General features: G+C 53.9%; 2 protein-coding genes and 2 long non-coding RNA genes across 7 annotated transcripts in view; 2 read left to right on the forward strand and 2 right to left on the reverse strand.

Annotated features, from left to right (window-relative positions):
- Window positions 1–3,989, forward strand: part of MAPRE3 (microtubule associated protein RP/EB family member 3) — a 58,120-nt gene extending 54,131 nt beyond the window's left edge. For 2 of the 3 annotated variants that reach the window (XM_032301268.1, XM_032301269.1), the window contains exons 3-7: window positions 128–273; window positions 893–1,094; window positions 2,388–2,542; window positions 2,684–2,836; window positions 3,073–3,989. In XM_032301268.1, the coding sequence (XP_032157159.1) occupies window positions 128–273; window positions 893–1,094; window positions 2,388–2,542; window positions 2,684–2,836; window positions 3,073–3,141 (725 nt within the window). In that variant the 3' untranslated portion in view covers window positions 3,142–3,989. The remainder of the gene's footprint in view (window positions 1–127; window positions 274–892; window positions 1,095–2,387; window positions 2,543–2,683; window positions 2,837–3,072) is intronic. The other variant, XM_032301271.1, reaches the window with a different exon arrangement.
- Window positions 926–2,447, reverse strand: LOC116566757. The gene is made up of 2 exons (XR_004276001.1): window positions 2,368–2,447; window positions 926–1,603 (listed from the first exon to the last, which is right to left on the reverse strand). It is a non-coding gene; the product is annotated as an uncharacterized LOC116566757 (long non-coding RNA).
- A 2,004-nt stretch (window positions 3,990–5,993) lies between the features above and the next one.
- LOC116566760 lies at window positions 5,994–9,925 on the reverse strand. Its single transcript, XR_004276004.1, has 3 exons — window positions 9,713–9,925; window positions 6,804–6,900; window positions 5,994–6,155 (listed from the first exon to the last, which is right to left on the reverse strand). It is a non-coding gene; the product is annotated as an uncharacterized LOC116566760 (long non-coding RNA).
- Window positions 9,926–9,975: 50 nt separating this feature from the next.
- TMEM214 (transmembrane protein 214) lies at window positions 9,976–19,314 on the forward strand. 2 transcript variants are annotated; one of them, XR_004276003.1, is made up of 17 exons: window positions 9,976–10,223; window positions 11,087–11,286; window positions 12,189–12,339; window positions 12,649–12,783; window positions 13,028–13,110; window positions 13,542–13,647; window positions 13,760–13,841; window positions 14,132–14,233; window positions 14,933–15,074; window positions 15,501–15,592; window positions 15,829–15,877; window positions 16,056–16,169; window positions 16,397–16,514; window positions 17,018–17,139; window positions 17,328–17,496; window positions 17,956–18,107; window positions 18,321–19,121. XR_004276003.1 is itself a non-coding variant. In XM_032301272.1 (17 exons), exons 1-17 carry the CDS (start codon window positions 10,079–10,081, stop codon window positions 18,445–18,447), a joined length of 2,064 nt encoding a protein of 687 aa, XP_032157163.1. In that variant the 5' UTR covers window positions 9,976–10,078; the 3' UTR covers window positions 18,448–19,314. The 2 variants fall into 2 exon arrangements, 1 of the variants encoding a protein (XP_032157163.1); XM_032301272.1 differs by having other exon boundaries at window positions 17,043–17,139; window positions 18,321–19,314.
- Window positions 19,315–20,097: the final 783 nt, after the last annotated feature.

Consider the following 20,097-nt stretch of genomic DNA (forward strand, 5'->3'; position numbering starts at 1 on the left):
TCCTGAAAGTAGGAATGGCCCCAGCCCCAGAACAAGGAGAGAGAAGAGGAGACAGGGTTTGGGGAAGTGAGAGAGAGCAGCCCACAGGAGATCAGTGAGCCCCCTCAGCCAGCGCCCTTCTCCACAGGGGCAGCCTACTGCCAGTTCATGGACATGCTCTTCCCCGGCTGTGTGCACTTGAGGAAAGTGAAGTTTCAGGCCAAGCTAGAGCATGAATACATCCACAACTTCAAGGTGCTGCAAGCAGCTTTCAAGAAGATGGGTGTCGACAAAGTAGGTGCCTGCGCTCCGGGGGGGCCCCGAGCAGCTGTGTGACCCTGGGGAAGAAGATGGCCCACCAGCCTGGGCAACAGGGGGTGCTGGGGTCATTCCAGTGCTCCCGCCTCCCTCCACCTCCCGACTCTCCAGAAGCAATTTTTCCCCTGCTCAAGGCACAATGGAAAAGCCCACAACACTTGCCATTCCATCATGACAACATTCCTTTCCCTTCCTCCTCTCTGGACCCTGCCCATTCCCAACACTGAGTTCTGTGTGCGCTCCTGTGAAGTTCCACTTCTTTCTCTCTCTGTAGGGCCCAAGAAAGTGTCTTTGCTCACTCTCCTGCCTCGGTGGCTGCAGACCCCCAGCCCACATGCAGGCAGTAGAGCCCAGGGACGCCTCCCCTCACAGTTCTTCCACACAGTGCCTGTAGAGAAGGGATGTCTCTGGATCCGAGACCGGGGCCTGCCAGCCTACCTGTCTGCTCTGGTGCCGTGGGAGGGGGGCAGGTGGAGAAGGTGGAGGACGCTGCAGCCCAGGGGCTGGCTTTCCTGACAGCAGTGGCCCTCGGCGGAGGAAGGCAGCCCTACAGCAGCAGGTGGCTAAAGTACTCTGCTTATGTGGTCTATTTCAGATCATTCCTGTAGAGAAATTAGTGAAAGGAAAATTCCAAGATAATTTTGAGTTTATTCAGTGGTTTAAGAAATTCTTTGACGCAAACTATGATGGAAAGGATTACAACCCTCTGCTGGCGCGGCAGGGCCAGGACGTAGCGCCACCTCCTAACCCAGGTGATCAGATCTTCAACAAATCCAAGAAACTCATTGGCACAGCAGGTAACGTGCCCGAGCCGGGGGAGGGAGTGTGGGGGGCCGGGCCGGCAGGCCTCCACAGCCAGGAGTGCCCCCTGGGCCACGGCCCGGCCCTGCCAGCCTGGAGGAGACTGTTATCACGGAGTTCAGATGACGCCGCCTGCTGGCCACTTAGACCAGGGGGAGTGAAAGTAGTGGGTGAGAGAGCTCCAAAAATTGCTCTAAGAGAAGAGCCACCAGCACCAGCCATGGTGGCAGCTGGCGGTATGAGGCTGAAGGCAGGCACCTTGTTTTGTAGCATGAGCTAACTTGTTTGCCTCAGGATGATGGGGCAGCAAGGTGGCTTGGTTTCTCCATCCAGGTGCTTCCAGGCCAAGAGCCTGGTGCCAGCACACAGCCCCTTCTTGCCCCCTGCCCACTGGCTGGCCAGGAGCAGGAGTTGCCAAGCTGATCACACCTTACCCCATTCCAAAGGCCCAACAGTCCTAAGTCCTCAAAAGATGAGTCTCTAGAAACAAGGCTTTGTCTGGGTCCTGGAGGGGAAGGGAGAGAATCAGGAGGGCCTTTGAGAAACAGCAGCATTGGGAGGGGAAGGGAGAGGAGCAGCCCCAGCCCGCGTCGGACCCCGTCATAGCAGAGCCACCTCCTCCGTCTGCGCTGCTGTTCCGCCTGGGCCTGCCCCACTTGCCCGCCTGCTTGCTTTGCACTAGAAGCAGCCTGCTGTCTAGCTGTCTAGGGAGGTGCAGTTGCTAGTGAGCAAGTGGCCACGGCATGCTGGCTGTGCTGGGGAGGAGCTGGAGTCCCTGATTTTTCCACCGCTGTGCAGATACCCAGTCCCGCCCAGCAGAGGGCAACAGAGCCCATCCTGACACAGGGCCCCAGGAGGGGCAGCCACCCAGGGATGATGGCTTTGGGCTGGGGCTTCTGTTAGGCAAGACCCTGTGCCAGCTGCCTTTCCTCTAGCTGTCAGTACTAGAGGGCCCTGAACCCTTCCAGCTCCACTTCCCCAAATTCGCTGTCCCAGTTTATCTCCTCTCTCCCTCAGGCCAGCTCTCTTCTCACCCCAACACCTTACACCGTCTTTTAGTTCCCTATAGTTTCTGCTCTCCTGGCCTTGCCAAAGGGCAGCCCAGCTGCTGGAGTATCCATGTGGCCAAGGCTCGGGGCCTAGCTGTAGATGCCTATCTGGGGGTGGGGGCAGGGGGTTGAGAGTGCCTGCCTGTCGCATGGGCCTGCCCCGCAGTCCTCACACCAGGCTGTCTCCTGCCATGTGCACTGTGGGCTCACGTGGCCTCACCTGACTCTTTCTCTGGGCAGTTCCACAGAGGACATCCCCCACAGGCCCAAAAAACATGCAGACCTCCGGCCGGCTGAGCAACGTGGCCCCACCCTGCATCCTCCGGAAGAATCCTCCATCAGCCCGAAATGGTGGCCATGAGACTGATGCCCAAATTCTTGAACTCAACCAGCAGGTGAGTCGGATGGGTAAGGGTAGCTGAGAAAGCCCTGTCACCAAAGCCAGGCCCTTGGGGTGTCTGAGGGACAAGAGGAGGGCAGGCAGGGGAGCCTGAGGCGGGGACTTCTGGCTTGAACATTTCCTTGTCCCCAAGCAGCTGGTGGACTTGAAGCTGACAGTGGATGGGCTGGAGAAGGAGCGTGACTTCTACTTCAGCAAACTTCGTGACATCGAGCTCATCTGCCAGGAGCATGAAAGTGAAAACAGCCCTGTCATCTCAGGCATCATCAGCATCCTCTATGCCACGGAGGTGAGCACTCCCAGGCCCATTGGGCCCTCCCCAGTCTGGCCTGACCCTAAGACCAGAAGCGTGATGGACCAGAAAGGACTGTGGAGAACATTTACTAATGAGAGAGAGGTGAAGTCACTAGCCCAGGGCCACCTGTTAACAGGGCTCCCGGACTCTTGACCCCTTGCTCCTCAGCTACCTATAGACCTGAGAAGCCCTGCCTGGCCCACCACTTTCCCCCCCCTCCCACCCCGCAGGAAGGATTCGCACCCCCTGAGGACGATGAGATTGAAGAGCATCAACAAGAAGACCAGGACGAGTACTGAGGGCGGCCGCAGCCCTGGCTGACTGCACAGCTTCCCCGTGCCTCCCTCCCCGCTCCACCCCCACATTACAGTCCTTTCCTAACACAGTCAGCCGGGTGCTTTGTGTCAGTGCCGCAGCACTGGGAGCCAGGCGAGCGGAGCTTGGGGACATGGGGCCGGGAAGCAGGCAGAAGCCCGTCCTGGGTAGCACTGGCCCAGTTGGCGGGACCCCTGTCCACACCCACCCTATTTATTTCCGTTGTCTCTCTGCTGTGTTGCCCAACACTTCCCAGGGTGCTGCTGCCACCCGCCCCAGCCAGCCACCTGCTCCTGACAGCCAGCAGCTGTGTATTTGACAAAGTCATTGGTATATTTTTACTTACTGGATTTTCCTTGCACTTTACCTGTTCTTTTCCAGGGCTGACAGCACGGGCTCCGGGGCAGTGTGCCTTGCTTGGCTTCCCTTCCCCAAGGCTGGGGGCTGGGGCAGGACTCACCCATTCTAATTTATTTTGTCTTTTGGCTTCTCAGTAGTTGAAGGGAAGGCTGATGTCAGGAGAGGGAGAGGGGGCTGAGGAGGTAGTGCTGTAGGCTCAGGGGGGTAAGGGAGAGGGAGGGGAGCATGTGAGGGATGGAAGTGACCTCCTGGCACCAGGCTCACCCACCCAAGGCCCCCTGCCCCAGCACCGAAGCCCAGCATTGCCCAGAGGCCCCCAGCCACTGCCTCTTGCCACCTGGCTCACCACACAGACTCTGCCTGGACCCCACTGTCCGTCTGCTTCCCACCTGCCCTCCCCACCCCCTGCCCCTCGGGCACCAGCCTGCATATGTGTTCACTTTTATTTAAATAAACTTGTGTGGTAAAAGTCCATGCCATGTGTCCCTCAACTGAGCCACAGCCCAGGTCCAGGGCTTTCCACCTCCCATGCGCCCCTTTCTCCGGAGGTGATGGCTGTAGCACAGCCTCACCATCACCCTCCCACAGGCCCGGAAAACACCACCAATGCCCAACACTGATGATAGGGCTCTGAAGGCAGGCAGAGGCCCCAACCCCCCGTCCCTGGGGAGGAAATTTCTGGGCCCTTGGCCATGATGAGGGGCAGCCAGTGAAGCGGCCATAGGGCAGCGTGGTGGCCTGGCCAAGAGGTGCTTAGCTTCAGTCCCCTTTGGGCCAGGGGAACTACATGTTGTCCCCCACCTGTTGTCAAAGCTCACACACCTCACCATAGTGATTCAGCTGGGGACAGGCACTCACATGACAGAGAGAGCTGGGATGGCTACAAAGAGCAAGCAGTTCTGAGTGCTGAAGCCCAGGACAGCAACATCCAAGTGGTTCCTTCTTAGAGCTGGCTCCAGTGGGAACAGAGAGTCAGGAACCCTTCCATGCCATCTGCACAGCCCCACTCCTGGCATGTGCCTGACAAAGGGCCATACCCATGTCCTCGAAGCCCAGCAGAGACCAAGAGTGTGGAAATGAATGTGAGCATCTTGGGGTAATCTAGACCAGCCCCCCCGTTTACTGCTAAGGGGTCAGAGGCCCACATGCATGACCCACTTACTATGGTAGAAACCTGGACTAGAACTCATACCTCTTGACTTGAGGTTCAGGGCTCATCCCCACAGACCACAGAGGTGTGACCTCCAGGGTGTTCCTCCAGCCGCAGCCTAGCGCTGCTTTCCTCACCACCCTGAGTATGGCCAACATGCAGCTGTGTCTCTTCTGTGGCCCCACCCCATGGCCTCTTCCAAGACCACCACCATTTCTCTCATGACACCAGATTCAAGCCTTGAATAAGCAATTCATATCTGTTTGTTCCTCGATCACCTCCACCTCCCCTGTTGACTCCCACTCCCACCTACAGAGACACTTCTGGCCTTATTTTCTCTGTCTCTTTTTCTCCTCCAAGTTCCTTGCCTGCTTTTACTTATCTTGATGACTTTTCATTCCCTTACCTAGTTTTAAAAGGCTTTTCCCCATGATTACAGGTAGATACCAGGAAAGGTTAAGGCCATTGTTCTGCATTGCCCCATGTTCATCTTCAGCCTGAGACCTCACCCTGAAGGTAAAGTGGGTGTGGAAGGCAGAACAGTGCCTCCCCCACCCATGTCCACACAAGCTGTGAATATATGGGTTACATGGCAAAGGGGAATTAAGGCTGCAGATGGGCCGGGTATGGTAGTTCATGCCTGTAATCCCAGTACTTTGGGAGGCCAAGGAGGGAGGATCACTTGAGCCCAGGAGTTCAAGACCTTTCTGAGCAACATAGGGAAATACCGTCTCTATAAAAAATAAAATTTGAAGGGCACTGTGGCACGTGTTTGTAGTCCCAGCTACTCAGGAGGCTGAAGGAAGAGGATCGCTTGATCCCAGTTGTTGTTAAGGCTGCAGTGAGCCATGATTGCTCCACTGCACTCCAGCCTGGGCAACAGAGTAAAACCCTGTCTCAAAAAAAAAAAAAAAGTTGCAGATGGAATTCAGGTAGCTAATCTGCTGATCTTAAAATAGGGGGAGTGTCCTGGATTACCCAGGTGGGTCCAGTCAAATATTTTTTTTTTGTTTTTTTTGTTTTTGTTTTTTTTTTTTTTTTGAGACGGAGTTTCGCTCTTGTTACCCAGGCTGGAGTGCAATGGCGCGATCTCGGCTCACCGCAACCTCCGCCTCCTGGGTTCAGGCAATTCTCCTGCCTCAGCCTCCTGAGTAGCTGGGACTACAGGCACGCGCCACCATGCCCAGCTAATTTTTTGTATTTTTAGTAGAGACGGGGTTTCACCATGTTGACCAGGATGGTCTCGATCTGTTGACCTCGTGATCCACCCGCCTCGGCCTCCCAAAGTGCTGGGATTACAGGCTTGAGCCACCGCGCCCGGCCATCACAAATGTTTTTAAGAATGGAAGCAGGAGGCAGAAAGGGTCAGAGTGGGCAGGGTGTGGTGGTTCATGTCTTTAATCCCAGCATTTTGGGAAGCCAAGGGAGGAGGATCACTTGATCTCCATCTCCTGTGCTCACAGCCTAGACAACAGCAAGACCCCATCTCTACAAAAAAATAGAAAAATTAGCCAGGTATGGTGGCACATGCCTGTAGACCCAACAACTTGGGAGGCTAAGATGGAAGGTCCACTTGAGCCCTGGAGGTCGAGGCTGCAGTGAGCTATAATCGCGCCACTGAACTCCAGCCTGGGCAGCAGAGCAAGATCCTGTCTCAAACAAAATAAAATAAAAAAGGCTCTAAAGGCAGAAGGGAGCCATGAGCCAGGGAATGCAGGTGGCCTCTAGAAGCTGGGCAAGGCAAGGAAATGGATCTCCCCCAGAGCCACCAGACAGGAGCCCACTACTGCTGACACCTCAATTCTAGCCCAGAGATACCTGTGTTAGACTCCTGCCCTCCAGAACTAGAAGATAACACATTTGTGTTGCTTTAAGCCACTAAGTGTGTGGCAGTTTGTTTTAGCAGCAATAGAAACGTAGTCCAGTGGGTAAAACAGTGCTTCAGAGAGCTCACCCTTCTGCTTGCCCCCACACTAGACACCCATGTCCTCCTTGACCCAACATCTTTTGGGTCTTTAAACCCCATGGGGGGGCCTACCCAAGCCCACCTCCATGGCTAGTGTCTAAGGCTGCTGTTTAATACCGAGAGCTTAAGGATGTAAAGCCACTCCCTTCTCCTCCACCTCTTCCTGGTACCTCATACTGTTTCTTTCCTCTGAATTGGTCTCCCACACAGCCTTCAAGCTCCTTACAAGCAAGTGAGCCTATCTCCCAGCTCCACCTAGTGCAGGGCCTGACACAGAGAAGATGCTTAGGAAAGGTTGCTGGATAAGTAAATGAATGATTTCTATGTCCTACATGCCAAGTTGTAACTGGTAACTTGCCAGACTATCCCAATGAAAGAGCCCCTCTCCCACCATTCTGTGCGACTCTACCATGGGGGCAGCCCCCTCATTTGCCTCAATGGAAAGCTAGTTCTGTTTCCCTTCCAAAAACAAGGTCTCTTCTGTGATCATACATGTGACACAGGAGGGGTCAAACAAAGAGAAGATATTGTTGGTCTCCTGAGTTGATCAATGATCAGCTCAAATGATCTGAAAAATAAGTTGATTATCAGCTCATATATGGTCCTTGGCAAAAGCACTGCATCTCAGAGCTACCTGATGCAAAGCTCAGCCATGGTCAGGCCTAAAGGGGCTGGAGGACAGGTAGAAGGAGGCAGCAAGACATGCTCATCCCCCACCCCCTACTTTCCCCTACCAACACTTCACACAGCCCCATTTACCCTTCCAAAAGAGTGGATCATACCACCTTCTCACTGGTCTCCCAGGGCCTGAAGGATAAAGTCTAGATTTGGCAGGCAAGTTCCTTGGCATATGGGCTCAGATCCCTTTCCAACCTCATATGAGGCTATTGTTGCATTGCTATAAGGAAACATCTAGACTGGGTAATTTATAAGAAAAGAAGTTTAATTGGCTCGCAGTTCTGCAGGCTGTATAGGAAGCATAATGCTGGCATCTGCTTCTGGGGAAGCCTCAGAAAGCTTACAGTCATGGAGGAAGGCAAAGGGGGAGCAGGCACATCACATGGTAAAAGCAGGAGCAAGTGAGAGAGAGAGAGAGAGAGTGAGTGAGTGAGTGATAGAGGTGGTGGGGAGTGCCACACATATTTAAATGACCAGATCTCATGAGAACTGGGATCCACCATGAGGGATCCACCATCATGATCCAAACACTTCCCACCAGGTCCCACTGCCAGCACTGGGGATTACAATTCAACATGAGATTTGGGCATGGACAAAAATCCAAACTATATCACACCTCATCACCTGCAAAGTCCCACTAAGCACTGTCCCATTGAACTGCTTTCAGTTTACCACCCTCTAGGTCTTTGTTTACATGAACAGATTCACACAACCGATATGTTCTCTCCACCCACCCTAACCCTTGACCAATGAAAATCCTTTTTTTAGGTTTTTGTTTTTGTTTGAGATGGAGTTTTGCTCTTGTTGCCCAGGCTGCAGTGCAAAGATGCAATCTCGGCTCACTGCAACCTCCACCTCCTGGGTTCATGCGATTCTCCTGCCTCATCCTCCAAAGTAGCTGGGATTATAGGCATGTGCCATCACGCCCGGGGAAATTTTCTGTATTTAGTAGAGACGGGGTTTCACTATGTTGGCCAGGTTGGTCGAACTCCTGACCTCAGGTGATCCACCCACCTCGGCCTCCCAAAGTGCTGGGATTACAACTGTGAGCCACCACGCCCAGCCAACCAATGAAAATTCTTTCTCAAAACCCATCAGCTGCCATCTTCTTCGGGAAGCTAATCTCCTTCCTAAGGAATTAATTGCTCCCTCAGCTGTTCACCCTGTAGGAATTAAGACCCTCATATTTCTTACCATAATACCTCAGTATAGCAGGTAGGAATCTCATCCTCACATACAGTTGTACACGAAATAGCACATTTCCTTAATTGTGATGAGTCACTTTGATTTTATCTTCCCTCATTCTCCTCTGCTGGGATGCTTCAAGGTTCTGAAGGCTCCCAGGATACTAACACCCTCCATGTGGATGTCTGAGCAGGAACCTGTCTGCTGATGCCTCAGGTCTGGGGCTCTCCATCACTTCCCTGACACATCTGGAACTTGGGATTGACTCTTGTGGTGGGAGCCAGAGCCTGTTCTTTCCCATTGGGGAAACCCAGCCCTGGCTGTCTGAGACCCCAGACTTTTCTCAGCCTCCCATCAGAAGAACTCTCAGGCTGGGAGCAGTAGCTCAATTCCATAATCCCAGCACTTTGGGAGGCTGAGGAGGGTGGATCACTTGAGCCCAGGAGTTTGAGAGGAGCCAGGGCAACACAGCAAAACCTCGTGTCTACAAAAATACTAAAAATCAGCCGGGCATGATGGTGGGTCAGGTGATCCGTGGTGGTGGATCACCTGAGCCCTGGAAGTTGAGGCTGCAGTGAGTCGTGATGGAGCCACTGAACTCCAGCCTGGGCGACAGGGCAAGATCCTGTCTCAAAAAAAAAAAAAAAAAAGTATTCTCCATTCTCCACCTCCTACCCTAGCTCCCCAACACTCTGCCCTTTCCTCAAAAGCCCACATCCTCTTCCTTATTTGCCAATAGATTTGTATAGCCCATTAAACCCGAAGTTTAATCACTAGCAACAGTAAAGCCAGCACTTTTCTAGAAGGAAGGAAGCATTTAGTCTTCAAACTCACCCCAGAGGCGAGGAGCACTACTTCCATTCCATCAGAAAGGAAAGAAAAACGGTGGCCAGGAGCCGCGGCTCACGCCTGTAATCCCAGCACTTTGGGAGGCCGAGGCCGGCTGATCACTTGAGGTCAGGAGTTCGAGACCAGCCTAGCCAACATGGCGAAACTCAGTTAACTAAAATTACAAAAATTATCCGGGAGTGGTGGCGGGCTCCTGTAATCCCAGCTACTTGGGAGGCTGAGGCACAAGAATCGCTTGAACCTGGAGGCGGAGGTTACGGTGAGCTGAGATCGCGCTACTGCATTCCAGCCTGGGCGACGGAGCGAGACCCTGTCAATGAATCAATCAATTGATCAATAAAGGAAAGAAAAACAGAAACAGTTCTACCAAGTCGTTCAGTGCCGTGGCCTTCACATCGGCACTCAATGAGCGTTCTCAGAAGCGAATTGCCTCTCCTCTCGGCCTCCTCGCCTGGACTGGGGCTGCAGGGTGCCGCGGAAGCGTCTTTCGCGAGCGCCCGGCCCAGGAGCGCCCGGCCCAGGAGCGCCCGGCCCAGGAGCGCCCGGCCCAGGAGCGCCCGGCCCAGGAGCGCCCGGCCCAGGAGCGCCCGGCCCAGGAGAGGGACTACAAGTCCCAGGCTGCCTTGCGGCGGGCGCCAGGCGCGCCGCTCTGCGAGGAGACGTGGCAGAGCGCTGCGCGCCCGCTCGGGACCGGAAAGCCGGGGAAGTGGCAGAGGCGGGAGGGCTCCGACCCATGGCGGCCAAGACGGCGGGTGTGGGGCGCTGGGAGGTAGTGAAGAAGGGCCGTCGGCCTGGGGCCAGTGCTGGCGGCCGAGGCGGTGGCGGGGACCGCCGGGCACTCGGGGAGGCAAATGGAGTGTGGAAATACGACCTGACGCGTGAGTACCTGCCCCGCGCCGCCGCCTACCCCGGGCCTGTCCGGCAGGGTCGCAGCGAGCGGTTCCCAGAATCTGGGCGCGAGCTCGCAGGCACATCCCCTAGCGCCACCCATGCGTTGTCTCTTTGGAGCCTCACGGGAGGCAGCTCCAGGGAAGGTTGCGGTCCTCACCTCCCAGATGAGTAAACTGAGGCCCAGTGAAGTTGTACACCTTGTCCAGGGTCATATGTCAGAGGGGCTAGGATTCTGATCTTCAGACGCTCAGTTCACTGCACACCCTCCCAGCTGTCCCGGGCGCTAGCTGGCCTCTCTGGGCAGGTGTCTGAGCTGGGAAGAGGCACTCGGGATCATTATACACGGTGCCTTCTCTTTAAGTAACCAGCAGGTCTTGGAGGGAGGGACAGGAAGCCCAGCAGTGGGAGAAATGACGGCCACACACTCAACACTCACCAAGAATTGCAGGTGACACCTGGTTCTTCCACTGAGGAGCGGAGAGAGCTTGCCACTTGTTGATGATAGAGTTGTCATGTCAGAACCAAGAGGCGTTGGGGTAGGACCAAGATAGGAAAAGCCTGTCTTTCCAGACTAGTAGCCACTCACTGAAAAAGGCAAACCTCTATATCCGATCTCTCTGCTTCTTCCCACATACTCTGATTTGTCTAATAACTGCCCCATCTTTATGAAAGAGTCCACGGACTGTAATCAAAGACGCTACCCTGCCCTGCTCCTTAAGCAGTCAGAGAGGAAGGGACAGGCTCTTTGCTGCAGATGAATTAGGTGGCTGTGTGGGGAAAGGGACCACTGATAGGTGAGGCCTTGGGGACTTAAGGGTGGCTCCCCTTTCTCTACCTATCTTCACCCCAGCTCCAATCCAGACCACAAGCACCCTTTATGAGCGGGGCTTTGAAAATATCATGAAGCGGCAGAATAAGGAGCAGGTCCCACCCCCTGCTGTGGAGCCTAAGAAACCAGGGAACAAGAAGCAGCCAAAGAAGGGGGCAACTCCTCCCAACCAAAACCAGAAGCAGGGCCGCTTCCGCAGCCTGGAGGAAGCACTGAAAGCTGTGAGTGTGCCTAGACTTGAGATGCAGAAAGAATGGGGGCTTGAGATGTAGAGAAGATGAAAGTTGGGGAAGGCGGATGGGCAGCCGAGAACCTGTGGGATTTGGGACACTTAAGGGTTAAGAGGAGGAGTTCAGGAAAAGGTGGAAACCCAGGGGAACAGAATGCTGCACTTAGAATATAAAGGAAATGGAACATCTGTAGGAAAACATGGATTGGTAAGAGGAGAGCATTGAAGACCCAGAAACACCAGAGAGGAGCTAGAGAAACTGGTTATGATTCCCTTTCCTATGGAAATAGTGATCTGGTTATCATTCCCTGTCCTATGGAAATAGTGATCTTTCATTTTCTACCTTGTCCTCTGTTTTCCTCTTTTTTGAGACAGAGTCTCCCAGGCTGGAGTGCAGTGGCATGATCTCAGCTCACTGCAACCTCTGCCTCCCAGGTTCGAGTCATTCTCATGTCTCAGTCTCCTGAGTAGCTGGGATTACAGGTGTGTGCTACCACGCCAGGCTACTTTTTGTATTTTTAGTAGAGACAGGGTTTCACTATGTTGGCCAGGCTGGTCTCGAACTCCTGACCTCAGATGATCCTCCTGTCTTGGCCTCACAAAGTGCTGGTATTATAGGCATAAGCCACTGTGCCCAGCCCTCTGTTTTCCTCTTGAACATGTGGAGGGCCTGAGAGGCTAGGGCCTTGAGATCAGCATTTTCAGCTGTTCTGTTTCATACTTAAAGATGTGGGTGCAGCAGAATTGCAGCATTCCACGTTCTTATGTTTAAAAACGGAAACCCTTCTTCCCACTGCCACCTAGGTCAACCATCTTCCCACCCCTACCCCATTTCTCTACTCCCTCACTCACAGCTCGCCATGGTGGGGGGTTTGGGGGGGTTGTCCCTGGCAGCTGGATGTGACAGCCCTGCAGAAGGAACTGGACAAGAGCCAGAGCGTGTTCTCTGGAAACCCATCCATATGGTTGAAGGACCTGGCCAGCTATCTCAACTACAAACTCCAAGCTCCTCCAAGTGAACCCACGCTGAGCCAGCATACTCATGGTAAGTCTTAACTCCCTCAAGCTCAGACAAGTTCAAAGAAATTAAAAAAGGGTGGTGGGTTAGTAACAGATCCCAGTGACTCCCATTGTCCTGATTTCCATTGGTGATTTGAGCTGTTCTCAAATCATCGTGACTGTGAATGTTTCTGGGCCTCAATCTGTGATCCTCCCTCTGGGCCTCCTCAGAGAAGGATCCTAGCCTCAGTGCAGGGCCTTTGCCTCCACTCACCATTCTCAGGGAGAGCACCAGAGTTCTCAGAGCTGATGGCTGTGTGGTCTTAGCACTCACATTGAGGTCTATGGGCCTTAGATTATCCCTACAGCCTGGTGAGCCGGGAGCTGCGTGGGATCATCCGGGGGCTGCTGGCGAAGGCAGCAGGGTCTCTGGAGCTCTTTTTTGACCACTGTCTGTTCACCATGCTGCAAGAGCTGGATAAGACACCAGGTGAGAGGGGCATGTGAGGGATGACCATCTTGGGAGCTGCCTCCTTTTTTTCCTGCTTTCAGTACTGCTCAATAGTTCTTTTTCCAATAGAAAAATGTGCTAATCTTGACGCTGTTTTTGGAAAGGGAGGAGGAAGTTAGGAGTCAGTGGACCTGGGGCCCCGGGCTCACCTCTGAAAAATGGGGGATTTCAGGTTTGGGATGCCAAGTAATGTAAGCAGATGTGAGAATGTGTATCTCTCCAGGGGATTCACTGCATGGTTACCGCATATGTATCCAGGCCATCCTGCAAGACAAGCCCAAGATTGCCACTGCAAACCTAGGCAAGGTGAGCTCTCAGTGGTGGTGGGGACACCAGGAAGCTAGGACTTGGGAGCCTGGGCAGAATCTATGTTGTTGGACTCAGGTTTGGGATAGTGGAAGGCCTGTAAGCCTAGTAATAATAAGTAATACTATCAGCACCTACTGTGTATCTGCTTTGGAAACATTGGAGGCAGGTACTGCTATTGTTTCCCATTTTTATAGATGAAAAGATTGCACCACACAGGAGTTCAGTAACTTTCCTAGGGTCAGTCATCCAATAAATGGCAGATATGGGCAGAGCCCACAACCTGAATCCCTATACCACACGGCCATAGTGCTCCACCCTTGCTTGGCCTGTCTCCCTCTTCCAGTTGACATCTCCCTTCCCGCCTGGCTTTGAGGGTGTTCCTGGTATTTTGTCCTATCCCAATCTGACTTCCCCAACGGTCTCTTCAGTTCCTGGAACTGCTGAGGTCCCACCAGAGCCGACCAGCAAAGTGTCTGACCATCATGTGGGCCCTGGGTCAAGCAGGTTTTGCCAACCTCACCGAGGGACTGAAAGGTAACAGGGAAGTAGGGAAGAAAGAGGGAGGGCCTTGGAGCTGGAAAACTCCTCTTTAATGCCCCCAGTAGGTACAAGCCTGAGGCTTCCCTCCTGACCTTCACCTCTACAGTGTGGCTGGGGATCATGCTGCCTGTGCTGGGCATCAAGTCTCTGTCTCCTTTTGCCATCGCATATCTGGATCGGCTGCTTGTGTAAGTAAGGCGAGGGCAGCAAGGGGAAGGCTCAGGGTGTCACAAGTGGCTGTTAGAGCAAAACGGCAGGCTATGATCTTGGTCTCCATGGACATGAGGAAAATCAGGACCAGCTCCTCCCACCACCTTAGAATGTGATGGTGAGGAAGGAAGAAGAGGGAGCTATTAAGGGCTGGCGGATGGGGTAGAGTTTACACCCTTTTGCCTAGATGTTGGCTTAGCTGGGGTCATGGCCAAAACAGCTGGCATGGGTGGTAGTCTCCAGCGAGCCTGTTTCTTTATCCCCACAGCATGCATCCCAACCTGACCAAGGGCTTTGGCATGATCGGCCCCAAGGACTTCTTTCCACTCCTGGACTTTGCGTACATGCCTAACAACTCCCTGACACCCAGGTAGGACTGCTGTGGGGCACACCTGCTGTGCAGGGACCCCGGCACCAGAACCAGGCTACATATTCCCGTCCCTTCTTTCCCAGCCATCCTAGATCTGAGATTTGCAACCTGGAAGTTCAAGAGTGGGTTTCAAGGGAACAGTGATCCCTTGAAATTATATGGACCCTGGCCGGGCGCGGTGGCTCACGCCTGTAATCCCAGCACTTTGGGAGGCCGAGGCGGGTGGATCACGAGGTCAAGAGATCGAGACCATCCTGGTCAACATGGTGAAACCCCGTCTCTACTAAAAATACACAAAATTAGCTGGGCATGGTGGTGTGTGCCTGTAATCCCAGCTACTCAGGAGGCTGAGGCAGGAGAATTGCCTGAACCCAGGAGGCGGAGGTTGTGGTGAGCCGAGATCGCGCCATTGCACTCCAGCCTGGGTAACATGAGTGAAACTCCGTCTCAAAAAAAAAAAAAAAAAAAAAAAATTATATGGACCCTTTAGTGTGATTGGCATATGGACATCTTCTTAGGGAGAGGGTCGATGGCTTTCAACAGATTTCCAAGGGGTCTCAGTAAAAAGATTCAGAACGATTGCAATGTCCTCAGTGACTATTCCCCCAAGACAGGCACGGGCTCTGAAACAAGCAAAAGGTTCACATCACACAGATCCATTTATAGCTTAGGCCTGGCTTTCCTCCCCACCCCACTCAGCCTGCAGGAGCAGCTGTGTCAGCTCTACCCTCGACTGAAGGTGCTGGCATTTGGAGCAAAGCCGGATTCCACCCTGCACACCTACTTCCCTTCTTTCCTGTCCAGAGCCACACCTAGCTGTCCCCCTGAAATGAAGAAAGAGGTGAGGACATGGTGGGAGGCTTCTTTTCCTTCCCCAGGGGTCAGCTGCAGCAGTCCCTGTCTGCGGACAAAGGCCTTGCCTTCACAGAGCCCATTCTGAGGCTTTTCCTTAGCTCCCTGCCCCGCTCACTCGAGCTCACCCTCGGAAGATGAATCCCAAGGGACAGCACATTCAGGTCTGGGTGGTTTCCGATGCCCGTCACTTGCAGATGAGTGCTCTTTAAGCTCAAAGCTCTAGCTCAGGAGCCCCAGCCTCCTGCTTTACAGCCTCTCAGAGAGCTTTCTGGAGTCTTGACACTTTCTCCGCCCTTTAGGGTGGATGTGCCGCCTGGGTGGCCTCGCCTAGGGGAGGGGGATCACCTCTTAGCACTTTCCCCCTCCACCAGCCCCATGCCACCAGCAGCCTCTCCATCTGTGCCCCATGCAGCTCCTGAGCAACCTGACGGAGTGCCTGACGGTGGACCCCCTCAGCGCCAGCGTCTGGAGGCAGCTGTACCCTAAGCATCTGTCACAGTCCAGGCAGGTGGGGTGGGGGGCAGGCCTGTCCTTGTGCTAGAAGCAGAAGGGAAGCATGGGTCACTTTTCCAAGGGCTGACACCTCTCAGACTAAGTGGGAACATTGCTGGGGCTACCTCTAGGAAGCTGCTCCTCTGTGGGTGGGGGTGGAGCCTGAAGGAGCCAGGGCGGATGGGAGGATGGGAGGATGGGCGAGGCTGAGTGAGCCACCTGACCAGGGAGTTGTGCTTTTCCCACAGTCTGCTGCTGGAGCACTTGCTCAACTCCTGGGCGCAGATTCCCAAGAAGGTGAGGAGCTGGGAGGACGTAGCAGGTTGAGCCCTATCTGGATTCTGGATTCTGAATGGAGGCTCCTCAGCCACTGTCCCTTCCCTGAGAAGGGACACTGCTGATACACTTGGCATGGAAAATGAAGCAGGATGGAAGCTCTGGATTCCCTCACAGGCCAGACCTTTCTTGCCTATAGGTACAGAAGTCTTTGCAAGAAACCATTCAGTCCTTTAAGCTTACCAACCAGGAGCTGCTGAGGAAGGGCAGCGGTAACAACCAGGATGTCGTCACCTGTGACACAGCCTGTAAGGTGCTGGCACCCGGCCCTCTCCAGCCCACACGCTATCTTACCTCTGTCTCGGCACACCCGGGTTGGGCCTGTGTCACATTCCTACCCCACCTGTCTATGGAGCCCCTCACTGCCCCGGGGTAATGTGAAGACGTGACATTGGGACGGCCTGGCTTGAGGTCTGCCCTTGGAGGCAAAGCCCAGCCCCTCTCGCTTCTGACAACTGTCTCCTGCTCCCCTCCCCCCAGGGCCTGTTGCAGCAGGTTCAGGGTCCTCCACTGCCCTGGATGCGGCTCCTCCTTTTGCTGCTGGTCTTTGCTGTAGGCTTTATGTGCCATGACCTCCGGTCACACAGCTCCTTCCAGGGTAAGCAGCAATTGTCAAGCAAGGAGGATGGCATGGGCGGGGCACAGAGCTTTGTAGCACACCCCCCACAACACACATCTTTGTCCTGACGAGTTCGCAATCCTGCTGAGTAACACTACCATTTCAGACTGGACTAGGACTTTGCAGTATAGAAGTGTATACATATTCATGATATCATTTAAGTAGGTGTTACCTCCTTTTAACTTCCAAGGAAATGGTCTCAGAAAGATGTAGCAATTAGCTTTAGGTCATGGCTAGTAAGTAGAAAGGCAGACCCTCAACCTGAGGCTTCCTGATGCCTGAACCGGGCTCCACCTGGCAGCCGCGTTCCTGCTCACCTGGCCCAGCAGGAGAAGGGGCAGCTCTGCATGCCTCCCTCCACAGCAGCCTGGAGCCGGCTCTGTGGCCCTCCGAGCGCACAAAGCTCTGCCCAGTGCCTCGCTTTGCCTGCTCTGGGCCCTGTAGTGTCTGTCTCCGCAGTCCCTGCCCCTCTCACCTCCCAGCTCACCAGAGGCCCCCTTTACTCAGCCTCCCTTACTGGCCGGTTGCTTCGATCATCTGGTTTCTTGCCTGCTAGCCAACAAGCGTGTGCCAGGCTCTACTCCTACAGTCTGCAAGGCTACAGGTAAGCTCCTCCCAGGGAGGGGAGAGGAGAGGTGGAAGAGGGAAGGCCTGGTGTCAGGGAGGTGACAGCCAGTGGGAAGTGCTTGTGATTCTCCTTTCCCATGGCCTCCCTTTCCCGAGCTGTTTCTTGGGAGCTGAGCAGGCCTAAGGAGACTCAGAGTCTTCTACCCCCACCTCTATCTTCCACAGCTGGCTGGAGGAGACACTGCCGATCTGGGGCTCCCACCTGCTCACTGTAGTGCGGCCCAGCTTGCAGCTGGCCTGGGCTCACACCAATGCCACAGTTAGCTTCCTTTCTGCCCACTGTGCCTCTCACCTTGCCTGGTTTGGTGACAGCCTCACCAGTCTCTCTCAGAGGGTAAGCCAGAGACAGGGAGTCAAAGAAGGGGCTGGTTGGCTGGGCACAGTGGCTCACGCCTGTAATCTCAGCACTTTGGGAGGCTGAGGCATGCAGATCACCTGAGGTCAAGAGTTCGAGATCAGCCTGGCCAACATGGTGAAACCCTGTCTCTACTAAAGATACAAAAATTAGCTGGGCATGGTGGCGCATGCCTGTAATCCCAGATACTCAAGAGGCTGGGACAGGAGAATCACTCGAACCCAGGAGGCAGAGGTTGCAGTAAGCCGAAATCACGCCATTGCACTCCAGCCTGGGCCACAGGGCAAGACTCCATCTCAAGAAAAAAGGAGGAGGATGCAGGGCTGGTCTTCCCAGGAGCAGAATTCTGGGCAAAGGGCAGCACTGTGTGGCCTGAGTCCTTAGGGCCAGGATGCAGTTCCCCGGGTACTCTGACCCCATCCATTCTCCATGGTCCAGCTACAGATCCAGCTCCCTGATCCCCTGAATCAGCTGCTCCACTATCTGAGAGAGCTGCCCCTGCTTTTCTACCAGAATGTGCTGCTGCCATTGTGGCACCTCTTGCTTGAGGCCCTGGCCTGGGCCCAGGAGCACTGCCATGAGGCATGCAGGTGAGACCTTCGCCCAGGGCTCCAGCAGGATCCCCAGCAGCCCCATCCCTGGGCCCCAGGGACAAGCCATCTCTGTCCAGTCTCCCACACTGTCCTGCCCCTCGCTGCCAACCCTGGCCACCCTGGGATGAGGATTATGGGTCTAAGCTTTCAAACCCAAGATTGACACAGCTACACACATGCATAGTCAAAAATGTTCCACTTTCCTTCCAGAGGTGAGGTGACCTGGGACTGCATGAAGACACAGCTAAGTGAGGCTGTCCACTGGACCTGGCTCTTCCTCCAGGACATCACAGTGGCTTTCTTAGACTGGGCACTTGCCCTGATATCCCAGCAGTAGGCTCTCTGGCCATTGGTTTCTGCGTGGACAGACAGACCATCCAAGATTGCAACGGGGAGAAGGCGGCAGTTCTGCATGGGATCCGGTTTGACTTGGTGCCTGAGTTCTCTCCTGGACAAGTGGCCAGTTGCCTCCACCTCAGTTCTTCCATCTTTGGTGGGGACAGGGCCCAGCGGCATCTCCTCCTGCCCACAGTTTTACTGGACACTTCTCTGGCCCTACTGCACATGGCCCCCAGCCTCCGTCCTTGTGCTGATGGCCTCTCACAGCTCTGCTCTTGCCCTCTGCCTTCCACTGCCTTCCGTCTCATTTCTAAACCCCAAACAGCTTGTCTCTAAAAAGATGGAACTCCCAGCAATTAGCTTCTGTGTTCTTCTGACAAATAATTCCTGCTTCTCCAGACTTCAGCAGCCTTCTGTTCCCATTCTTGGTCACAGCTCTAGCCAGCCACAGCAGAAGGAACGGGACTTCCAGAAGAATATAGCACCACATTGGGAAACAGCAGCCTCACCTCCACCGGAAGCCTGGGTGTGGCTGTCAGTGGACATGGGGGGCTGGATGAAAATGCCTCTCACCTCAAAAGGGTCCTCACTTTAAAATGCCCGACTTGTCCCAAATGCCTCCTTAAGCCCCTCGCTCATAGTCCTGCTTCTTCCAACTTTCCATTCACCATCATGCTTGGGGGCTCTGCAACAAGGCTCAGCTTCTCTCCACTGTCTGCCCTGCCTATCGTCTGTCTGGAGAGCAGAGCCCAGGTAGTTGTGTGCCTTGGGCCCAGGGAACCTTCCATCTGCCTGTTGAGACAGGACTCGGCATATGTTCTTGGGGATGCCTGCCAGGTGGAATAAAGGACACATTTGATTTCTAGCATTCTTGTCTGCATCCTCATAGAGATTCCCCTAGTTATGGTTCAGAATAACAAACTCTTGGGCCCTTGCCATCCTGAAGACTGTAGCCAGGGCTGTAATTAAGCTCCTAGTGGGGGAAGTCCACACCCATGGTTCTAAAGTTTGACCTGGTGGGTGTTCTAGACACTTCTCTTGCTCCCCTAATTACACTGCCTAACTTGTCACTTGATTCATGTCCCAGATTTGTCTTAATAAGAAAAGCAGGGGGCCATCTTCTAGAAAAATTCTTGGCCAGTGACCAGGAGGTGTAATTTCCTTGCCAGGACCTTTTTATTTTTGACTTGAGACTATAAGAAGTTAGATAATTCTTCCTTCTGAACCACAGTTTAAAAAAAAAAAAAAAAAAGATAATTCTGCTGGTTTTTTAGTTCTTGTTTGTTTCCTTGAATGCTTCAGATCAGTAGTATTAGAGATGTGCTGTACATTCCAACTCTCAAGGGAGGGCTGATTCAGCTTCCCTCACAAACCCCCATGGTGATCAGCAGGTATGATGGCCAGTTACCACCTTCACATGGTTCCCTGAGACACTCTGCTTTCTCAGTGGTTTGTATATAAAGTAGCAGGTGTAGGAAAATACCGACCCAAAGTGAGGTCATGAATACAACAGCATCTCATGTTTTTGCTACCTTTCCCCTGGAATTAGCCCACACTTAGACCCCTTCCTCTCCTAGTGGCAAGTAACCATGACCATCTCAGAGAAGGGCCAAGGTCTTAGGACTGCTGGGCAGGAAAACACCTGTTG

The sequence above is a fragment of the Sapajus apella genome, unplaced genomic scaffold (genome assembly GCF_009761245.1).
Source record: "Sapajus apella isolate SASKATOON/1434 unplaced genomic scaffold, GSC_monkey_1.0 scaffold44, whole genome shotgun sequence".
NCBI lineage: Eukaryota > Metazoa > Chordata > Mammalia > Primates > Cebidae > Sapajus > Sapajus apella.